The sequence below is a fragment of the Lepisma saccharinum genome, chromosome 8 (genome assembly GCF_977018435.1).
Source record: "Lepisma saccharinum chromosome 8, izLepSacc3.1, whole genome shotgun sequence".
Taxonomy (NCBI): domain Eukaryota; kingdom Metazoa; phylum Arthropoda; class Insecta; order Zygentoma; family Lepismatidae; genus Lepisma; species Lepisma saccharinum.
Window position 1 is genome coordinate 85818331 of NC_139236.1, and position 20930 is coordinate 85839260.

Below are 20930 nucleotides of genomic sequence, written 5' to 3' on the forward strand. Positions count from 1 at the left end.
TATGCAAACACATCAGTGTTACCGAGAATTCGTAAAATGTCGTCTATGATCCTGCAGGCAAAAGTATGGCTCTTTTAACATGCTTGTGAGGTTTTGCTGAGTTTAGAGGTTGGCAACACTGCCTTAAGCCTCGAAGAGTCATGTTGAATATGTAAATTTTTCGCCACCGTGGTCATGTTGATACGATACCTTTACTTGGCATGAATTTCAGGCATCTAAAAATAATCGATGCGCTTCATTTCATTAATTTGGTGTTCTTGATGGCGAGTGTGCTTATTATTGTCGGATGACCGACCGGTCTTTCAGATAATTGATGATGTTCCAGAAAGTGGTTGCGATGACTTAATCAATTTTTAAGAATGTTACGACGCAGATAATTGACCACGCTTCACAAGAGCTTCAACAGTCTAGCTTGTAAGTTGAATTTTGTTCTTAAGGCTTAACATAATTTAAATATACAGGGTGATCCAGAATTCCTATTACACACTTCTTGGGGATGTAGAGGGGACTTTGTAGATAAAGTTTTGATAAGGAACCCATTTCCGGAAAAGTACCGTTTTGGTACTACACAGATAACAGGATCACATAATTTCACATCTCCCGCTTTACCTGCGCCGTACAAGAACTGCTCGATGTGGCAACCCTGAAGTTCGTTGCAAACAGTGTAATTCCGAAGAATGTTTGCATACGCACGCTCAATAATACCTAATGTGTGCCGAATCGTGTCTGCTGCACCCAGAACTCGTGCAACCAGGTCTTCCTCCGACACTACAGAGGTCTCATAAACAAGACTCTTCATGTGGCGCCATACGAAAAAGTCAAGAGGAGTTAGATCCGGGGATCGGGATGGCCAAGGAGTTGGACCACCGCGACCTATCCACCTGTTTCATTGAGATGTTGTCGTACGTCATGGGAGAAGTGTGCTGGTGCGCCATCATGTTGGAACCACATGCGCTGGCGAATGTTCAGCGATACCGTCGGAGCACACCGGATTGTAAACAGCGAATTGTTTGAAGCCACGACTGAATAGGAACTTACCTGAAGGTCGAAGCAGCACACATGGCATCAGGTAACTGAAGACGTCGCCCTCCGTCAGTGTGGGTTGCCTATCGCGAAGCCGGAAATTATGTGATCTTGTCATCTGTGTAATACCAAAACGGCACGTTTCCGGACATGGGTTCCTTATCAAAACTTGATCTACTAAGTCCCCTCTACATCCTCGAGAAGTGTGTAATAGGAATTCTGAATCACACTGTATAGAGATATATAAAAGTACTGCATGGGACAACTTTCGCTCGCTCGTTTGTACTTGTTAGTGTCTCCCACCTTCGAGCGTATACAATGGAATATCATTTTCCCACAATCATCTATTTGATTTTCATAGGTCACTGTATTAGTAAGATAAACTAAACTACATTTTAACATGAAGATGATGACTGTGTTCACTTAAGTTTCAATTTCACTGCTCCTTTCGCTTCACGATCCCCAATTTGAGGGCCCACTACAGCAGACAAATTACGGTTATACGTGTAATACTAGGCTTCGAGTGCGTACCTCTCGTTTTGCCTGATCGAGCGTTATTAGCTCGAGTGAAGCAGCTCTCAATTCTGTACGCTATCTAGCGTCGCCCTTTCGAACTATTTGGCGCTCGAGCGAAATCATCTTGCTGCAGAACTCTGTTATATACATACGTACAGAGGGTGGTCCTTTTAAAATAATAGAAAAATACAAATACAGTAAAACCTCGTTAATCCGGACCAATGGGGGATAAGTTGACCGGTTTAACGAATCTCCGGATTAACTGAAATAACCTAAAAGAACAGTAGGAAGTGCATTAAAAGTCCGTTTATAGCAAGAAAACACATTTATTATGGTGTATTTGAAGGACATAGGCCTAAATACACTATACAGTACAGTACAAAGACTTCGGGAAACAGAATATCAGCAGTGGTTCACTGTCTTTCTCTGGGAAGTCCTCTTCTTGACTTCTAGTCACGTTTTAAACCTTGCATTCTGCTTTTTTTTATTTGGCCTGTCCGTATTAAGCGAAGTCCGGATAAACGAGGTTTTACTGTATCTAAAAAAATACACATCGTGCGAAAAAATATGCTGTGTATGAAACTATTCTAATAATGAAATGTTTGCACTTTATGAAAATTGCTTTCTTGTGTGTCATTTTGCAGAAAGTGACATTGAGGTGAAATGCTCCCTAAGTATGCTTGGGAAACCAAACCTTCGACAAGGATTGGACTCTCACTGAGCTCTGGTAAAGAGCAAAGTTCAATCAGATCCATCTCTCGGGACTTTATGTACTACTTACACCGTGAAGGGAAGATCTATTGCAAGAAAACCACACTCCACGGACTGTACTACGCTGCAGAATCTTCTAGACCTTGGATCGAAAGGTGATTTAAAGTTTTAGTGATATTTTCTAAAGCAATTTAATTCCCTTACAATTAATTTATTTAAAAATGTATGTTTTTAGCTCCATAATTCGCCGTCCTCCTTTCTGAAGAAAAATAGGATAAATAAATGAATATACGGTACAAATTGTATTTTGTGTCTAGAGCTACGATAGTGTCCTATTTATGAACAAAAACATAAAGAGATGGCAGCACTATCGCGTAAGAGAATTGAAGGTGAATGTTAGATGGCAGACAAAATGGAATTTATAAGAATATAAAAGAATTAATGCATTCTAATGTAAGACACTCAAAAATAAACAACAAAAGCCAGTAACAAGATCAAAAGGGAAATGGATAGCTTTCATTCTTTTGCACCCTTATCCAATTCGTAGCTTTATTTCAATGTGTTTATTATGTAATTTCAGTTGTTTTATTACTTTTAATTATAGAGATTCTTACTCTATCAATCTCTTCAAGTTTGTGTAGACAGATGTTTGAAAATGACAGTGTGATTTGTAACGCTCTAAAAATATTGAAAATCTATTTTTCGTCCACCATCTTCACATGTGTTGATCAATTTTCTTTCATATGCAATACCGTATTCGAAGGAGTACTCAAAAACTGATTTCAGATTTATTTATTTGCTCAAATTCGTAACATACTCTCATTAGCCTATCAGAAAATAGAGAATGTAACATCTATTTCGAACAATTGTCTCTTTATGCACGTACAAATGTATGAAATTTAATTCGTTCTCCCCTATTACAAAATGCAACAATATCAATAAAGGAAACTAGCCTCATGCTGTAGTACTTACTTAAAATTATTGATTTCCTTTATTTTACTTCGCTTTTGTGCCACTTTTGCGAAGATGGGGATGAATGATGATATGATGAAATTAATGAATGGACACTCACAAACGCCCACGCCGAGATTAGAACCCGGGCACCTGGCGTCGTAGCGAGATGTGCTAACCACTCCGCCGTAGGGGGCGACGCTTAGTTGAAATTAAAATACTTAGAAAACTATGTCACTCCTCACTCGAAAGGACCCTCCCCTCTCCCCAGAGAGGCACGAAGAAGCTTCTAAAATGAACCATTCCATTCACTCTATGCGTAAGGATTTAATCTAAATTTTAAAAGCTTCAACTTGTTACGGAGTTAGAGATGCATTGGTACGGTGAAGTACTCAGTTGGCCCGTATTCGAAAACCGTTGATTAAAACAACTTGTTTGTTGTCAAGATACCTAACAAAGGAGATATCACGTGACCCCCTTTTCTCATTTACAGTCCGTCCAAGCAAGAGCCGTAGAGAAGGGGAGAAACCGAGTGGGCGGAGCAAAGCAGTGAGCGCTGCTGAAAACGGCTAAGAGTTGTAGCAAAACAAATAAAAATAGTAATCTCAAATAGTCGCATATGGTGTCTGAAACAATTGAAACTACAGGGTATCCGGGCTAGAGGTATACAAAAATTCACACACATATTTTAGCAATTGTAAAGTTTATTCACTTTCTTGCCTGGGTTTGTACAAAGTAACTCAAAAATGTTTTATGCACCCTGGAACTGTGAACACAATTTGTAGCTTGATACATATCCAAACAATACTCAAGCTCGTGCCAAGTGTTGACCAGCATTTCAGGCGCTTCAACGATGCTCTGTCTGATGTCTCAAATCACTCAAATCGTGAACTTTCCTCTTGACACAACGTCTTTAATAAAGCCCCATGCAAAAAAATGTAATGGAGTCAAATCTGGGGATCTCGGTGGCCATGCAGTTTCTGCGCATGCGTGACTCAACAGCATGATCGTAGAAGTGGACTACTGGAATCTGGGATCGATGTTCTACCGACTGAGCTTCACTTTGAGACAATATAAGTAGTAATATTTGTATATCTGAAGCCTGGACACCCTGTATACTAGTATCCATGAATGGAAGATTACACATGGTATCCGAAAATGGCAGACCTAGAAATAAACTTCTATCTTTCACAGGTTAATATGGGCAATCTGCTTTATCCTGGCATTTTCAGCAGCCATTTACCTCACCATTCCCATCTGGAACAACTACCAGATGTCACTACTGAGCACGGTTGTGGAAAGTACAGATCACCCTCTCTCTAAGATACCTTTCCCGTCAGTTACTATCTGCAGTAAGCATCCTATCAAGAAGGGAAAACTGAGAGAGTACCTCAAGCGGTAAGTTACTGCAAAAGTTACTATTTATGTATCTTTAGTTATTATCCAGTAAGTTAGTTGTTCTGTAGTGTACCATTTTACCCGAGATTGTTCTATGTTGCTAAACAGACAACTCCAAGAATTCCGACGATGGTCAACGAAATGGAGAATTAAAACAAATGCCACGAAGAGCACCAGGAGCAGAAAACACTGATGTTATTCGGCCAATAGATTCCACACGCCTCGGCAGCAAAATACATAGGCTTAACCGTAGACACCTGGCTGACATTCAAGAACCATGCAGCAGAAATACAACACTAGGGAAACCAAAGAATTGGTGGACCCTACGCGATCTTCAGAAACTTGCAACTTTCATTGGAAACAAGAATGAACCTCTACAAAACAAGGATCAACTCAACCAGCATGGCATCTTGCAGCCAAGACGCACCTAGCAAATATACAGGTCATCCAAAACAAAGCAACGAGGATAATCAGTGGCCACGACAGATATACCACCAATATCCAAATCCACGAAGATCTGCAAATTGACCAAATTGAAGAGGTCATACGAAGAGAGAGAACGAACTTCTGGAGAAAACTCAGAAGATACCCAAATCTCGCAGTCAAGTAAATAGGAACAGCGGCCACCATGAAGCTCACCCATCGCACCCCTCTACCAGAGTGAGTTCCAAATAAGGAATCAACAATAGAATAGAATAGAATAGTATTTTTATTTTCTACTGAGCGAGGTTCAGCCTAGGGCTGCTCTACCACCTAACTCAGGACTAGGTATTACATAGTAGGATAGGATTACATGTGAAAAGCATTAAACATAATGGTGTAGAATAAATGAGATACATGAAAAAGAAACTAAAAAAATAGAAGCACACATATACAAAACAAAATCGTGTCGAAAAAAAAAGTGTACACAATAGGCATTTATCGTGATGTCAGGCAGGTGTATGGATATTTTGGGGGTTTAGCCATATGAGGAGCGACTTAATCGTTGTTTTTTCAGTAGGTATGGTATGATCTCTTCTTCGAAGTTTTTGATTGAGGTGGTAGCAGACGAAATATCACCCGGTAAGGCATTCCAAACAGTAGCGGACCAGAGGGAGAAAGAGCCATCGAAGCTGGCGACAGAGTGGCGAGGGATGTCGAGTTTACGTCGACCTCTGGTGTAATGTGAATGCACTGAATCTCTGAATACATTTTTTTGTAGAGATAACCTGGTGTTTTTAACTTGAGGATAGTGAACATTAGGCAGTATTGATTCAGTAGGGGTCGTCGAGACATATTGAGGATATCATGAGCATTAAGTAAGGGCAAGATATGCTCACTTCTTCTGATCGAAAAAGCAAATCGAATGCAAGAATTTTGAATTTTTTGAATTCTATTTGATAGTTTCCTTTTGCAATTTGTACCGTACACAACATCACAATAGTCAAATAGAGGGTATATTAATGCGCCGGTAAGGTATAATTTGGTTTCTCTGGAAATCTCTCTATATATAATGATCTGAGGATTGTAATTGCTTTTGTACACTGTGTTGAAACATGAGCATCGAGATTTAGACCTAAATTTGTAATCGTGTGAGCATATATTATGTTTTGATTTCTAATATTAACATTCATTGCGTAATTTTTTATTTGTTGCAGAGAGTTGCGAGATCCCAGTATCGTATAAACAGATTTTTGGGGGTTAATTGTGAGCCCATTGGCAATGAACCATTTGTTAATGGCATGTAAATCTTTATTTAGATTTTCAACTTTGTTTAATATATTTGTTGGCGAGGATGATATGAGTTGCGTATCGTCTGCGTAGCAATGAACATTACAATGCTTGATTTCCGTCATTAGGTCGGCAACATATAGAGTATATAACAGAGGAGCCAAGATGGAGCCTTGCGGCACTCCCCCATTTACAGATAAAGGTTATGAAGCAGTATTGCCATGACAGAAGAAAAACCGCTCGAGCGACAGTCTTAGGGTAAAAACACAGTGAAGCACATCGCACATCTGGGACAAGTTTCCGGTAATTCAAAACCATGGAGTTAAATGGGGAAAAGCATAGTGGAGCCCCGCTCATCGCGAAAGGTTCCCAGGAACAAACAAGGTTTGATCTTGGGTCCCTTGTTTCAAGTGGAAGGGTCCGTGATTGGTCCACTCAAGGTCACTTCTCCCTTTCCTGGAAGACACCCTCCTGTTTCCCCACTTTTTTTGAAAGAGTTGTCGTTTGCAAGCTTGTGCGATGGTGTTCAAGGTGCCTGTCCGACAGCCAGTTCATTCATTACACCCTGACATTTTTAAGGCTTGACCGGGCTCCGTGCGAAGTGCAAGGGTCCTTGTGCCTCACTGTGTTTTTACCCTAAGAGGAAGATATAGCAAGACATTAATAACGTCAACGAAAAGGGGGAAAATAACAAATAGAAATCAAGGCAACTGCACTGCAAAAACAACAAAACAGGAAAATTTCAATCATTCATTCGTTGCTATGGGCTGCCCATGGATAAATTCCGTTGCTGTCTTTGGGATAGGAACGAGTGTGTCCGGCTGCTGAGTTGTATACTCTGTCCCGGAAATCTCTGGAGCACGTTTCTGGGCAAGTAGCGACTCGAGAGGGCTCGACCAATGAACGCCTGGATAAGCGACTGCAGCTACGAGCTGTTTGCAGCAGCATGCACTGCTTCGCTCCGCACACTCTGTTCCTTACCTTCTCTTCCGCCTTGTCTTGCTACAGAGATACACGGAATAGAGTACAGAAGTTCAGTTTCCTTACCTTCCAGTGGAGCTGTTGCTGTTCGTTGTTTGTTGTTGAGTTGGTGTTTTAAGTCCACTTTATGCACACTAAGGCTAATCGGAACTGGACCTACAGGATAAAGTGAGATCCGAACCACTATGTGCCTCCACTGGGTATCGAACCTGGGACCCTTTAATTACAAGACAACGACGCTACCGCTACGCCACCTGGGAGACCCGCTGCTGTTCGTGGTGTTCCATTTGCAGTATGGTGGTTGAAACATATAGGGTTTACCAATTTGAACGTCAGAACTTTAAAAGTAGATAGAATGAAAACCACAAGTGATAATGACATATATTTTGTGTTATTTTGAAGAGCAAACAATGGCGTTATGTTCTGAATAATATGTCGTTCAAATGTCTTCCTCTGCTTCGGTGGGTGGAATGGATTCTGAATGTCCAATTTTCCAGCACGTTTGCACACATATTGAGCGGTATAGCCTCAATGATTCGTTCGATGTTCCGTTTCAGGCCACGAACTGTGCGTGGCTTAGCCTCATAGACCTTAGATTTGACATAACCCCATAGGAATTAATCCAGGAAGGTTAGGTCACATGATCGTGGTGTCCAGTTCACATCACCCTTTCTGGACAGCACTCGTCCGGCGAACTTTTCCTGCAATAATTTCATTTGGCGAGTTGTGTGGCAAGTTGCACCATCCTGTTGGAATAACACATTGTTGATGTCAAGATTTACCAGTTTAGGCCACAAAAACTGCACCACCATATTCTTGTATCGCTCCCCATTGACAGTCACGTGATTTCCATGGTGGTCCTCAAAAAATAAGGCCCGATCACGCCATTGGCCAAAAACCATAACACACAGTCATTTTCTTAGGATGAAGGGGTACGTTCAGAATGACTTGCGGATTTCCATCTGCCCAAATCCTACAGTTTTGTTTGTTAACGTAGGCATGATAAAAAAATGTGCTTCATCGGAAAATGCACGAAATGTCTGTCGAACTGAACACGAATTTTGATAATAAATTGGAATGATTTCTATGCGTTCTTGTATTGTGTATCTCTCCATGATAACTTGCCACAGACTACTGCACACAGATGTCACAATTCAATCTCGTCATTCCAGTCAGTGTTGCCACAACACACTTTCAAAGTTCTGACGTTGAAATTGGTAGACCCTGTGCTACAAGTGACGCTTTATGAGAATTTTCTTCACTAGTGGGATAGTATTCTCCGCTTTCCCAAAAACTTCTAGCACTGCTCGAGACTTGAATTGTGGTTTTATTTCTTAGCAATAGCTCGGTACGGCATGACAGGGTTCAGCACATTTCCGTAAGGACTGCTTTAAGTCTCAGTATGTCTCCTGGAATCCTTTTTACAGATAAAACAGATACTAGAAAAGTAGAATCAACACACAAAGTAGTTTTTTCTTGATAGCTGTTTTAGATGTGAATCCACTCCTCGCGTAAGAGATTTACTACAAGTTGCTTGCTCTTCTTTCAGAAGTTCCTGCTACCATTCCAATGAAAACCTAAGAGACATGGTCCGAGTTCTTCTGGAGATTTCCAGCTTTCGGACCAGGAATAGAGGGAAACCTAGGGCGATTATTAACAGGCTGGAAGCATGCTTAAGTAAATCTGGAGATTTCTCTGTCAACAACCTCCTGGAAGAGGTCAGTGGACAACTGCATTTGTCAGCAATGATTTATCCACGCACACCCAACACCCCCCAAATTTTCCCAAGAAATAACATTTTTGGTCCTTTTGGCACCAGGCTTGGGCAACTCGCTTGCAATTGTGGCGCCCAGCAAGGGCTACGTGTCGTGCGAGCTTCCCGCCTGCGCACTCACTCAAGGGCAGTGAGCAGGAGAGAGGAAACTGCTTGCGTTGAGAGGTAAAAATACTGCAGGGGAAGGCGCCTTAATTTTTGCGGAATCACCTTTTATCTCTCCTACCATGAATACAATGCCACACTGTAGTGTTACTAATGAATCAGAAAACGAGAGGTTTCGCACTGAAGTCCTGCCAAACTGTATTGGAACAAATTGCTATTTCTGAGTCTCCCCGATGGCGTAATGGTAACGTCGCCGCCTTGTAATAGAGGCAAACAATGGTTCGAATCCCACTTTAAACTGTAGATCCAGCCCAGGTTAGCCTTTCTGTGCATAAAATGAACTTAACAACTCATCATCATCATCATCACCAATAGTTATTTCTAGATATGCAGCCTTTAAGGTACTAAACGATATTCCAGAATATCTTTTAAAAATTAGAAGTACCAGCATTTAGGAACTCTTCACAGTGGAGTAAAAAGTAATGAGAGTTTAAATAAAGTACTGTTAAAAATAATAAACATTTTTTTGAAAAATATAATGAGCAGAGTTGGACAAATGGGGTCCACATTTAATGTGTGTTGAATAATGCTTTTTATTCTAGGTGCGGGCGAATATGACCGAATTCATCACCGGCTGCATGTGGAAAGAGTCAGATAAAGGATGCGAGGAGCTCTTCCAGACACAATGGACGGAACTGGGTCTTTGTTACTCCTTCAACAATCGATTGTCTCTACCAATAAGAAGGAGGTAAGGTTAAACTGGTTTTAAAAAGTTGTAGCTGTAGCGAAGCTTCTTTTGAAATGCAGCGGTCTGATCAATGTCTATACCGCGTTTGTTACAACCTGTCCCCTTTCCCGCGCTAGGGATCGCTCGACAGTTTCGGTGCCAATGAGAAACGAGGAAAAAATCGTCTGCTGGGCAGCGAGGAGCGAATGGAAGCCAGAAGAGAGGCGCTTACGTAGACGCTGTTGCGACGTTGCGCATTTTAATTGGCTGCCTGGCTTTGACTTTCCCCAGCACCGAGAAAAGCCAGGGAGCAACTAGCGCGGGAACTGGGACAGGTTGTAACAAACGCGGTATAAATGCTCTCCACAAGTACTTTCAATAGCTACCACTAACTGACTTGGCAACTTCTTGGAGTGTCGTTACCTTAGCTTCTGTTTCATTTCCCCTTTTCCTTGGCGTGGCGTTGTTGATCAGTGTTGCCTTTCATCTCTGCAACTGTCGCTTGAGGTTTTCATCTGGATGTGTGACTTTAAACAACATAACCTCACACAGCTACTGCTGTAGTCAAGTGACTACTGTGGTAGTCTAATGAAGATGTAAATAACTGCTCGTATCACTTGTCTTATGGGCTACCTTTTATGTACATTATCTTTTCTAAATCTTTATTATACGTTCTATAAGTTTTTACCGTGTGCTTAGTGAAAAGTGGCAGAAAAGAGACCCTGAAGAGGAAAAATAAAAATACAAAATGTCCCTTATGGCCACGTGTAGGGGGAACACCCAACGGCAAAAGAAACAGTAGGCTAATTGTCCACCACCATTTTCATTCGGTCTGTATTACACAATGTGATTATAATGCATTCAAATAATGACGTCAATAAGCAGAGAACAATTCCTGCTTCGAATCAACGTAGTTTCATTCCTTACAACAACACAGGATGTAGAATAAAAAGTAATTAAAATAGTGCTGGACAATTTGCCTACCATTATCTTTGACGTTGACTGTACATAGTCATGGCGGACTACATTTTTTATGTTAAAATAACTATTCTACTGATAGTTAAGCAACATTTTTATTACAGTTTCTGTGGAACGAAATATGAAACTTAACATTGTTTAATAAACATAACCACCCTTAAAATACTTTCCCAGGTTTGTAGCTATAAGTGAACAATTTTGTGTCACGGGTGGGACAGATGAAACACTGCCTCTTCACTTAATAAGGCATTTTATTTTAATTTCTGTGAATTGTCAAATGATGAAAGATAAATTATTTAAGACAAAGAGAGAAGGCAATTGACCTTTGAATATTCTGGGTGGAGTTAAAGGAGAAAATGATTATTTTTAGTGTCACGTGGGACACAATAGAAAACAAAAGTAAATAAAAAAAGTTTAAATAAACTAACAATATGTAAAATAGCTTCTAACTTAATTGTGTGTAATACTTGAATTTTTATGCAAATGACAGTATTAGATTATTCACTCACAAGATAGGATGAAGTTACAGCATTGCATTTAATTTTAAAAATTGATATCAAGGGGTACTCTGAAATGGAATTCCCCTTTACCATGTACTTAAAATTTTCAAATAAGCAAATACAATATTTGGTAAAAAAAAAAAGTCATTCCATTTTTTTTATTTCTGACTATAATTATAATTGATATTAATGAAGGGGAAACTATTTCAGGGGAAGATTCCGTGTTAGAAGAACCACAGAAGCCGGTTCTCATTACGGTTTGGAGATCACAGTCATCAAGTCACCAGAGTGGAACGGATCGCATCATGATTATGCAGCTTCAGTAAGTATGTTTCCATGCACTTTTTGTTTGAGCTCCACACTTCACTTTCCGAGTGTTAGATTTAAGTGTGCATTTAGCGTAATGTACACTAAATGATGATGCATAGTGTTCGGGTATGACATTCAAGTTGTTTTGAACAAGTTACCTGTACATGAATCAATGCTTGTGTGGAGTAATAGATCTCATATTAAATTTTCTCACAATTTTCTTTCATAGGTTATGTAGAGACTACTGCCATACATTTTTGTTACTACATTATGGTAGAGAATTCTGTGGCATTTTATTTCCTTGTTGTATTCTTTACCATAATTTAAAATTTATTTTTCCTACATTATAGTGCAGAACATGGCCATATTTTTTTTTGCTTTTTCTGAGTTATAGTAAATAATACTGCCGAATTGTTTCCTTCCTAAGTTATGATGTTGAACACTATCATATTTCCCCCCCTTAGGGCATGGTACTGAATACTGCCACACAGTGTTTCTTTTTTTTCTTTTTATGGTGTTGAATACTGTCACATATTTCCATCCTAATTTATGGTGTAGAATACTGTCACATTCGGTCTCTTTTCTAAATTACGGTGCTGCATACTGTCACATTATTTTTTTCCTACATGGCAGTATTCTACACCATGAACTAGAAAAAAAATATTTGGCAGCATTTAGCACCGTAGCCTAGAGAAGAAACATTTGTGTGACGGTATACTACACCGTAAACCAGGAAAGAAACATCATGTCACAAATTGTACATCATAAACTAGGGGGAAAAGTTAGGTTGCAGTACTCAGAACCATAACTTAAGAAATAAAAATTAGTTTTTGGTTCTGAATACGTGCAACTAATTTTCCCCCATAGTTTATGGTGAGGAATAGTGTCACATAATTTTCCTCTCCTAGGATATTGTGCTGAATACTACCACATACAGTTTCGTTTCTAGTTTATGATGTAAAATACTCCAACATGTTTTTTTCTTCCTAGTTTATGCTGTTAAACAGTCTCACCGACTTCTTTTATTTCCAAAGTTATGGTTCTGAATACTGCAACATACTTTACCTTTCCCACGTTATAATATGCAATAAAACCACACTTTTTTTCTTAGGTCATGGTGCAGAATACTGATCATTTCCCGGATGCTGTGAAGAGCTACCTCATCCCTATCGGAACGAATACTTTGATTAGCATTACAGCTTCTGACACTGTAGCAACCAATGGGATAAAGAGCGTACCGATGGAGTCCCGGCAGTGCGTGTTCCCTGAAGAGAGAGATGTAACCATCGGAGTCAACTACACTCAGAGGAACTGCCTCATGATGTGCAGGATGGACAGGTTGGTGAGGGACTGCAACTGCGTTCCATTCTTCTATCCGGATAATGGTGAGTTTATTGAGCAACATTAAGAATATAACTCAAGATTGATTAAGCTTCTAGTTGTTTCAACGATAGTAAAGCTAGCTCAATCTTAAAATTAGTCTATACTAAGTGATGTAACCATACTTCGGACAGTATCGTGCCATGAATAAGGATGTGTCGTTGGGAACGTTGTGACTTTATGCGCAGACAGATGTGCAGTTAGAAGCATCGTGACTTTCTGCGCAGAAGGATGAGCAGTTAGAAACATCTTAGCTTTCTGGGCAGCAGGATGTACAGTAAGAAACATCGTGGCTTTCTGTGCAGTCAGAAGCACCATGACTTTCTGCGCAGAAGGATGCGCAATTGCTTACATCGTCACAAAATATACTATCAATGAACATACACGTGTGATATGGGTAAGGATGTTGCGAAAAGCGAAATCAATTCACCTCTAGGTGTTTTAATATTTCAATTCTCCTGTACGCCATAATTGTTTCTTCATACGAGAACCAAGTCATGAGAAGTATCATAGACGCACAGTGTGGGTTGATGACACAATATCCCGGGAGTGGACAAACTTTCCAAATAATGGATGGGAAAATATAGAACTGCTTAAAGGGAGGTGGTAGTGAAAGCCACTCGTAAACATATTTGCTCACACCAACGTTCATTCCACAGTGTGATTCGCATGCCATGTAGTGTACCTACAAATATCCTAATTGATGGTCTCTGAGCCAAGTTATCTTTTTGCCTTTATGCAAGCTTAATTCATCTCTCACGTGCAATCTAGTATGTGTAATACAGACTATACGAACGAATATGGTGGACAACTTGCTCTACATGCATATACATGTTAAAACCGCCCTAACATAACCTCTTAAAAGTGAATGAATTGTCACAAAAATAAAAATAGTATTAATTTATAAGCTACTGTTTATGTTAATTCCTTAGTTAAAATAAACGAATGTTTTCTCCTTTTATTAATCATTACAGACCGATCCGACAACGAGTGCAACTTGACGAGTCATTACTGTATCCTGAATCGGTTCAGTAAGTTTAAATTATTGTTGTTTTTTTGTTTTTTTTCTCAAATGGAGCTGGACGAAAGTGGTGTCTTAGTGTTTAAGTGAAGGAAGATAATGTGACATGAAAGAAACGTTAGGGAATGAGAGAAAGGAAGGTGAAGAGGGCATTCAGAGATAAAAAGAGGAAAAGGGGAAAATAAACAAGTGCAGGAGAGTGAGAAAGAGAGAAAGTACCAGGAGTGTGAGAAGCGAGACAGAGAGAGGGATAATAATGAAGTGCGAGAGAAATAAAGAAGATTGTGGGAGAAGTAGACAGTTTGAGCCAAGGAGGAGAATGAAGTCCATGAGAGAGAAATAGAGAAAAGTGTGTGTGTGAGAGAAAAATAAAAAGAAGGTGTGTGAGAGAGGGGTGAAAGAGAAAAATGTTCGACAGAGAAATGGAGAAAAGGTGTGTAAGAGAGCGAAAGAAAGAGATGTGCATGTGCGAGAAATAGACGGTGTGAACAAAGAAAAGAAAAGAGAGTGAAGTGTGTGAGAGAGAAAGAAGTGTGAGATTGAGAGAGAGTGAAGCGGATAGCGAGGAAAACGGAAATTGGGCAGAAAACATGAAGTAAAATACTGAAAAAAGAAATCATCAATAAGAGAAAAAGAGAGCTCAAAGAATCAAATAGAGAAAAGTAGAAGAAGCAGGAAGAGAATGCAGGTAAAATACACTTTACAGTCAATTGACTTCGGTAGGGAATTAATGATAATTGAATCCCTACAGCTTGCATCCCATCCTAAATGTGTACGTCTTGATTACCATTATCTGGATTCTTTCCCAGACAGGTAAATGAATGATAGGAACTTTAGGGTGTGTTTTAAAGATTCCATAAAATAGGTGTTTCATTAGGCAACCATGTTCTCTATTATTTCACACATTCCTTGATTGGCTTGTATTTATACCTAGGTATAAAGAAAACGTAAAGAAATCTCTGCCTATGGATCAATACGTTTCTTTCAGAGTCTGTTCTGAAGCAGCTTCAGACTGAAGAAGACACCCTGCCGAAAGTGGAGACGCAGCCAAACATAGTTAGCTACTCTCCGAAGAGCAACGATGATGAGCATGATGATGATGAGGAGGAGGAGGAGGAAGACGAGGAAATATGCAGATGTCCACCACTTTGTTCCAGAATTGTTTACACGGCTGACGTCACATATCTACCGAACACGTAAGCTCTCGTCATTCCGTATCACGACGGGGAACTTCACGCCTCAATAACTTGAATTGCAATTGGCATGCAAGAGCAGACCGAGGTTCATGTGAAGCATCAACTCCAAAGCTCTTCTTTCAGCAAGACGATGCACCGCCACATTATGGCCAGGGTTGCGAAAGAGGTCCTGAATACCACTTTTCCAGCACTTTGGATTGGCAGAACTTGTCCGATTGCCTGACCTCTTTTATTCACATCTACGCTCATGTAAAGTTCAGATCCGGTGAAATGTTGTTGAATTATTCTTAAATAGAAGCATTCGCACCTAGCGGCTCGGTCAAGGTTCGCTCCGATCGGGGTCAGCTCATGGTCCGGTGACGATCTACTGGACTGGGCCGAAGCTTGATCGTTGATGTGAACGTGTGTTTCGCCCAATCCACGCTTCAATACCAGTCTTCAACCCGTTGTAGATAATACGTAACCCAGCTTTGTGCGGAGAAGATGAGCGGTCAGAAGTCAAAGACCTATTGAAACACGGAGAAAGGATAGTATAGATAAAATTGATTGATGGGGGCATTGAGCAAAAAAATCCCAAAATATTTTCCTCTCAATTCTGTTTGTAATACAGCGGTCAAAATGTGATATTTCATAAAGCCGAGTGAAAGAAATCTAAGAGAAAAAAATGACCGAAACAACCAAATTACAATTATAGCCAATTAAAAAATTCAATATGGGACTAACCACAAATATGATCCATGAGCACTAGTTGTAATGACCTTGTACCAACCAGTTGCATCAATTAAAAATCCTTAAATCAAAAAGGTAACCTATTGAGGGTCATATTTTCCCGGACAAGCAAATTGTCATTTTTGTGTGTGTAAAGGGAAAGGAGGTGGTGGTCGACCCTCTGCCACGGGAAAAAAATCATCTAGCTCCGAATGAAGATTAACAACGGTCTTGTTCTTCGTTTAGGGAAAACGATACAAAATAATTCCCATTTTTTTCCACTTTAAGTCGAGGGAGGCGACTTTTCCCACGATGTGCGTATCAATTATGTCCTTGAAACTGGGCTTACAACCTGATATGTGCCACGTGTTGTATCGGATTTGGATTTGATTTAGTTTATTTTACTTCGCGTTTTGTGCCTCTTGGCTAATTTGCGAAGATGGGGATGAGTGATGAAATGATGACATTGATGAATGGACATTCACAAACAACCAAGCCCGACCGGGATTCGAACCCGGGACCCTTGGCGTCGCAGCGCGATGTGCTAACCACTCGGCCACAGGGTCGGGCGCGTGTGTTGTATCGAAAACGTTGTAATAAAAGAAATGATCAACAATGTCGACATGAAGCAATGAGCCCGAACATTTTCATGCCAAACGTAGACCGACCAAGTAGTGTTCACGATTTTTGACGTTTACAGTTTTGCACATTGTAACTACAAATAAACGTTTGCCGATTTCAAACCAAAATAATAACATCAATAAACACTATTATTTATATAACAGCCGACGACCGAGTGGTGCCTTCCCGATGGCGCAGTGGTAGCGTCGTCGCCTTGTAATCAAGGGATCCAGGTTCTATACCCGGTGGAGGCACATGGTGGTTCGCATGCCACTTTAAACTGTAGGTCCAGTCCCGATTAGCCTTACTGTGCATAACGTGGACTTAAAACACCAACTCAATCAATATATCTTTAGTCGAGCTTCTTGGAAGAGTGGGTAGCACAGCGCGCTGCGACGCCAGGAGTTCTGGGTTCGAATCCCGGGTAAGACATGGATATTTGTGTTTGTCCAAATGAGAAAAACTGAAAATTGGGAAAGACCGAGAAATGTAAAAATTGAGATAAAAGTTAAAAACGGGGGATACTATCGCTTAGGGGTATTCCTGTAAAAAAAAAAGAAGTGCTTAGCACATCACGCTACGACGCAAGGTGCCAAGGGTTCGAATCCCGGCCTTGGCATGGATATTCTTTGTGATATTCCTTTATCAATTAATTCATATCACTACACATTCCTCATCCTCGCAATTATTCAAAACTGACAGGAAGGGGAAGTAAATAAACCAATTCAATCAATCCCCGCTTTCGCTAACGCCAGTGTTATAACTGGGGCTTGGAAGTTGAAGACCTATAAATTGCCAAAAAAAAAAAAGACCAAAAAAAAGACCTAAAAATATCAAAAAAAGGAACCTAAAAACTGAAAAAAGGACGTATAAATGTGATCCAAATTAATTAATAACTTCAGATTTAATTACATATTTAATTAATAAAAAAATAAAAAATTCTGGTGGTATGGAACACACAGTGCGAAAAAAACTATATGAATGAAATGCATCTTCTTTCAGTCCAAAAAGGTTTTTCTCTCGTTTCAGGGATGGTTCAAATATATTTACTTGTTTCTTTACTACAGAAAGGATGTTTAAGAGGTGATGAACTGATGATGATTCGAATTGAGAATGGGCAGTAAAACGTAGTCGAAAGAAGGTGAAGATTCAAAAAAGCCGTTAAGACCTAAAAAACGCTAAAAAAGGACCAATAAGCCAAAAAACGCCGAGAAAGGCAAAAAAGGACAAATAAAACCCACCTTTTTCTGGCCTACAATGACCGAAAGTGAACATATATTATGTTGGGTCTCGTCTTCGAACACTAGGAAAAAAAAGGATTTTTCCTCAACTTCCGAGCCATAGTTATAACAGACAAGTCCGTCGTTGAAAATCTCTTATACATTGTAGTTAGCACAATCCGGAAGTTCCTTATACCAGAAAAATCTGTGCAAACTGTCAAGAAACCACCACCACACTGACGGTGATCGTTCCTTGACCGGAACGAAGCCTGACCACTAATGTGGATACCCAACCCCATGACCGTAAGCGGTAAATATGTCGAGGTAGACTGAACAGCCAAGAACTTGCTTTCTAGTTGGTGCATCATGGAAATCTCAGTACACATTTGTATGTCAATTACAATTCTGTTATACGGCGCACGCTTTTAGAAGGAACACGAGTTCGGCCAATACCCAGCCAGTGCTACTGCGCTGTTGCCAAACTAACTTCTAGCACAAGGGAAGGACAGAAAATTTGCGATGTGTCCATTATTTTGATAATGCATGCACAGTATATATGAGTACAGTGAAATAATATAGTGAATATTTCTACACAAGATTATAATATCATATCACTGTAGCATATACGAGAAACCCATACCTGAAAGAAGCTCTCGTCATCTTCCTCGGTCTCCGTGTCACTGATTTCACTCATTTCCGAGTCACTCTCCTGGAGGTTAATGATTAGAATTTACACCCTTGGTGTCTGGACTACATACTATCCCACGAAAGGGCTGTATTTAATCTTTTCACAAACTGTTCTTTGTGGCGCACGAGTGGACGATAAGCGAATAATTTTACACCGGCCTTGCTACAAAAACGCTGAACTCAAACTGACCGAGACCTTTAATGTTCGAGAACACCCACAACAATGAAGGATCATTGTTTGTATCGAGGCGAATTTAACACCCACAGTTCCCCTAGACACAGCAACTCAACTGCGTCAACACTGTGGCAACGAAAAAAACAGGCGGAAGGAAATGAAAGATGATGTTTCCCTTGTTTTTTGGAGGAACGATAACTCCGGCTGTAGGCAACGGAAATTCATGGGACTTAGACAGTCAGGTTCAAAAAGTTTTCCCCCATCTTATGATGAACTTTAAAGTGGCGAGTTTTATCAAAACTTCTTGCGCGCAAGAAAAATACAGAACACGGCTTTTAACTTCCGCGCCGCAGTCTCCTAACTGTACAACGTTGCACTCCTGCCATTGGCTGATCGCCACGCACACTCTCTGCGTGGCCCCGCCCGATATCGCTTCTAAAAGCGTGTGTCGTATAGTAAGTGTGAAATTGTAAACAAACTTTCTGGACACCCTGTATTTTCCATCCCTTCCAGAAACACCAATAAGATAAAGGAGCAACACGGTGTGTCTAGGAAAACTGTCGAAACATTGCAGAGAGTATAAAATTTAGTATGGAGTTTCATGAACTGTAACTTTTTCCTATAGAATAACATTTCTTTGAGCACGACTCATTCTCCGGCTAACCCTAACACCTAGCGATCCTTGGGCGAGGAGGGAAAGATATAACTTGATCTTCCCTGCTCTCCCAAAGTTATGTGTAGTATTTCTTCATAATTGCCTACCTAAGTATTTGTAGAAATATTCATAGTGTTTGTTAAATGTGAGAAAGTTCTGGTCAATTCGTTCTAAAAGAATATGATCCGAACTACTTTTTCTACATCTTACTTTACATACTTCTAAAAATATAATCATGTTTTTTACCTTTTGTACCAGTATGCAGAATTATGTTATTTTAATATGAAATACATTAACTTCTGCCATCTAGTGAATATCTAGTGAACTGTACGAATATTTCGCTTTCTTGAATTCTAAAAGTGCCTCTTTTTTTTATGTTTTCAGGAGTAACAACACAACAATCAATGTCTACTTTAAGGATTCCTCTATGGTGAGGTACAGGACAGATGTAGAATTTGGCTGGCAAGAATTCGTTGGTAAGTGAAGTTGATATCGTTGTAAACAGTTGTGTAGTCTTAATCAGGACATTCTTTATTAAGATTATCAAAGCTCCATTACTTAAAAAAAAACAACTGGTTTTAAATTACAAATTACCGCACGAAGAGAGAAACAAGGATAACAGTACTTATGAGAATAAACGAACAAAGAAAATCTATTGTAGTGTTTGTATTAACTGAAAATTAGCCTACATGAATTTCAATTAGAGAGGGTCCCGGGTTCGATACCCGGTGGATGCATATTGCATTGGTTCGGATCCCACTTTAAACTGTAAGTCCAGTCCCGATTAGCCTTTCTGTTCATAAAGTGGACTTAAAACACCAACTCAATCAATCAGTTAGGTTTTAATTTAATGTATTAACTAGAGTTTTTATCTTATTGGTAGTGCAGTAATAATATATATTAATACAGTAAAACATTGTTTCTTTCAGCGTCTATAGGTGGAATAGCGGGTCTTTGTCTAGGAGGAAGTCTACTGAGTCTAATAGAGCTTGTTTACTTCTTCACCGTTCGTCTTGGTGTTGATTTCATAAGATGGAAAAGAAGTCAGACTGAAGATAAGTCGTCCAAAACCCAGCTACAGCTCTCTAGTGCTGCTTACTATATCCCTACAGATTTTGTCTATCAACCGTAACAAGACAATTATATAATACAGGGGGATCAGTTTGAGATGTCAGAGAAGTATACCTTTATATATAAGGAGGTTAACATACTTAACATACTTCTGTTATAAGCAGAAAGGATGTAAGTTTCGAGTGAGTGGAGCTTTACAGACTTTAACCATGTTCCACTTTGAAAATTTCGCATACCATACGACACACTGTTGCGGAGTGACCACCATCTTTGTCTGCCATGAACGCTATTGCCACCACGCGACTGAAGTCTGTAATCATCGACTCACTCCTCTCTCCTTATATTAGAACAAACTGCTTAAACCTCTTGTATATAACGGTTTATTTTTCTGACATTTCAAAACGAATCACCCTGTATGCTTCAGGGTTATCTTCAAGCAGTTTGTTGCAGGCTTACATTATAAGTAAAATGAATTTTTATCTTACTCTGTGTAGTTCCTGTTTTACTCCACGA

The 20930-nt window shown here is 39.8% G+C and overlaps 1 protein-coding gene across 1 annotated transcript; it reads left to right on the forward strand.

The window, feature by feature from the left end:
• The first annotated feature begins 708 nt into the window (after positions 1–708).
• On the forward strand, positions 709–20478 carry LOC145991881 (sodium channel protein Nach-like). The gene is made up of 9 exons (XM_083127916.1): positions 709–994; positions 4434–4599; positions 8840–9008; positions 9772–9917; positions 11585–11696; positions 12795–13068; positions 15073–15280; positions 19731–19822; positions 20276–20478. Exons 1-9 carry the CDS (start codon positions 709–711, stop codon positions 20476–20478), a joined length of 1656 nt encoding a protein of 551 aa, XP_082984042.1.
• Positions 20479–20930: the final 452 nt, after the last annotated feature.